The 1,732-nt window shown below is 63.9% G+C and overlaps 1 protein-coding gene across 1 annotated transcript in view; it reads left to right on the plus strand.

Moving 5' to 3' along the window:
• Positions 1-735: 735 nt before the first annotated feature.
• The window catches only part of SLC38A8 (solute carrier family 38 member 8), a 26,567-nt gene continuing 25,570 nt past the window's right edge, over positions 736-1,732 (plus strand). Inside the window, exon 1 of the mRNA XM_006152573.2 lies at positions 736-924. Within this exon, the coding sequence (XP_006152635.1) occupies positions 736-924 (189 nt within the window). The remainder of the gene's footprint in view (positions 925-1,732) is intronic.

Raw genomic sequence — 1,732 nt, forward strand, 5'->3', positions numbered from 1 at the left:
TTCCTGCTGGGCCCCCTCTACACTCCAGGCTGCGAGAGGGCCCACCCCTAGGGAGGGGCCTGCAGAGGTGGGGTGGGGTGGGGTCTTAAGACACCCCTGCTCAGGCTAGGAGCCTCAGAAGGTGCAAGTTCTGGGACAGATGGCTCCGGCCACTTGCCCCTGTGCCCTGCGCTTTGGGGCCTGGCCCTAGCACAAGCTGTCTAGGGCTCCCTCAGTGGAGGACGCCCACCTGCCGGGCAGAGCCTGCCTTCTGCCATCCCTCCTGGCCCAGAAACGTGGCTACGTAGCCTGAGTGAGTCCACGCCCTTCCCGGATGGCTGTGGGCTCTCCAGTCCCTTTGTGCTTGGATTTGGTGGTAAGGATTTGGGGTTGGGGCATGGCTGGGCCAAGAGGTGGCTGACACAAAGTCGGTGTATGAGCCCACGAGCGCCGACGGGGAGGGGTTAGGGGAGAAGGCAGAGAGGAGGGTAAGGGTGGCCTGGGGTGAGTGGGAGGCCAGGACGTGGGGAGCCAGAGGGGCAGGGAAGGGGCGAGGGCAGGTGTCATGGGGCAAAGGAGTGCATCACGCTTTGAAGAGGGGAGTAGAGGCCAATCAGGAGGGAGACCGCGGTCGGGGGAGGGTGTCTACGCTTTAGTGCTTACTAAGTTGGGAGACCCCTCCGATCTCAGATCCTGGAAGACAGGGCAGAACAAAGGGTGAAGCTGCCCTTTCTCTCCCCTCTGCCACCTCTAGCCATGGAGGGACAGACCCCAGAAGGCAGAGGCCTTCCAGAAAAGCCCCTCCCTACTGCAGGCAGCCCCGGGCTGTCCTCGCTGGGTGCCGTCTTCATCCTCCTGAAGTCCGCGCTGGGTGCTGGCCTGCTCAACTTCCCCTGGGCCTTTGCCAAGGCGGGGGGTGTGGCCCCCGCCTTCCTGGTGGAGCTGGTAAGTCCTGGGAAGCATCTAGGGGTCTCCAGGGCAGGCGAGAGATGGCTTCAGTTTTCCAGTTTTCCCAAGTGGGGTCCTCAGCATTCCTTCTGCAGAGCTTTCCACCTCATAAACTAGCTCTGGGGGTTTATTATTTCTCCTGCTCAGCCAAGGGGGGGTGAGGGTGACCCACTGTAGCCAGTCCATCCCCCTGTGAGCATGGGCGGGGTCTGCAGGTGGAGGCCATCCCCCGTGGGCGTGGGCAGTGTCTGCAGGTGGAGGTCATCCCCCGTGGGCGTGGGCGGGGTCTGCAGGTGGAGCCCATACCCCGTGGGTGTGGGCATGGGCAGGGTCTGCAGGTGGAGGCCATCCTCTGTGGGCATGGGTGGGGTCTGCAGGTGGAGGCCATCCTCTGTGGGTGTGGGCAGGGTCTGCAGGTGGAGGCCATCCCCTGTGGGTGTGGGCAGGGTCTGCAGGGTGGGCAGCAGGAGCCTGAGGCATGGCAGCACCCTGTTTTGGGAACCTGCTGCAGCCCACCGGCCATCTCAGAGCATCCTACTGGGAGCTGCTCAGTCTCGCCTCCTGGTCTTGCTGCATGGCTGGGGCTCAAGTCTGGGGTACAGACTGAGCCGGATCCTGGTGTGGCACCCCAGTATCCCCCTATCTGGAGCTGGGCTGGCCATGCCTGGCATGTGAGGGTCCAGCTCCTGCTGCTTGCTAGGCATCGAGCCCAGCCCAGTTCTGGGCCCGGGTAACGTGCGTTTGTGGACCAGAGCTGCCGGTGAGCTCGTCTGCCTCGTCTTCTTCTCCTAGGGGTGGCAGGGGG

Source organism: Tupaia chinensis, unplaced genomic scaffold (assembly GCF_000334495.1).
Source record: "Tupaia chinensis unplaced genomic scaffold, TupChi_1.0 Scaffold000355_1, whole genome shotgun sequence".
Classification (NCBI taxonomy): Eukaryota; Metazoa; Chordata; class Mammalia; order Scandentia; family Tupaiidae; genus Tupaia; species Tupaia belangeri.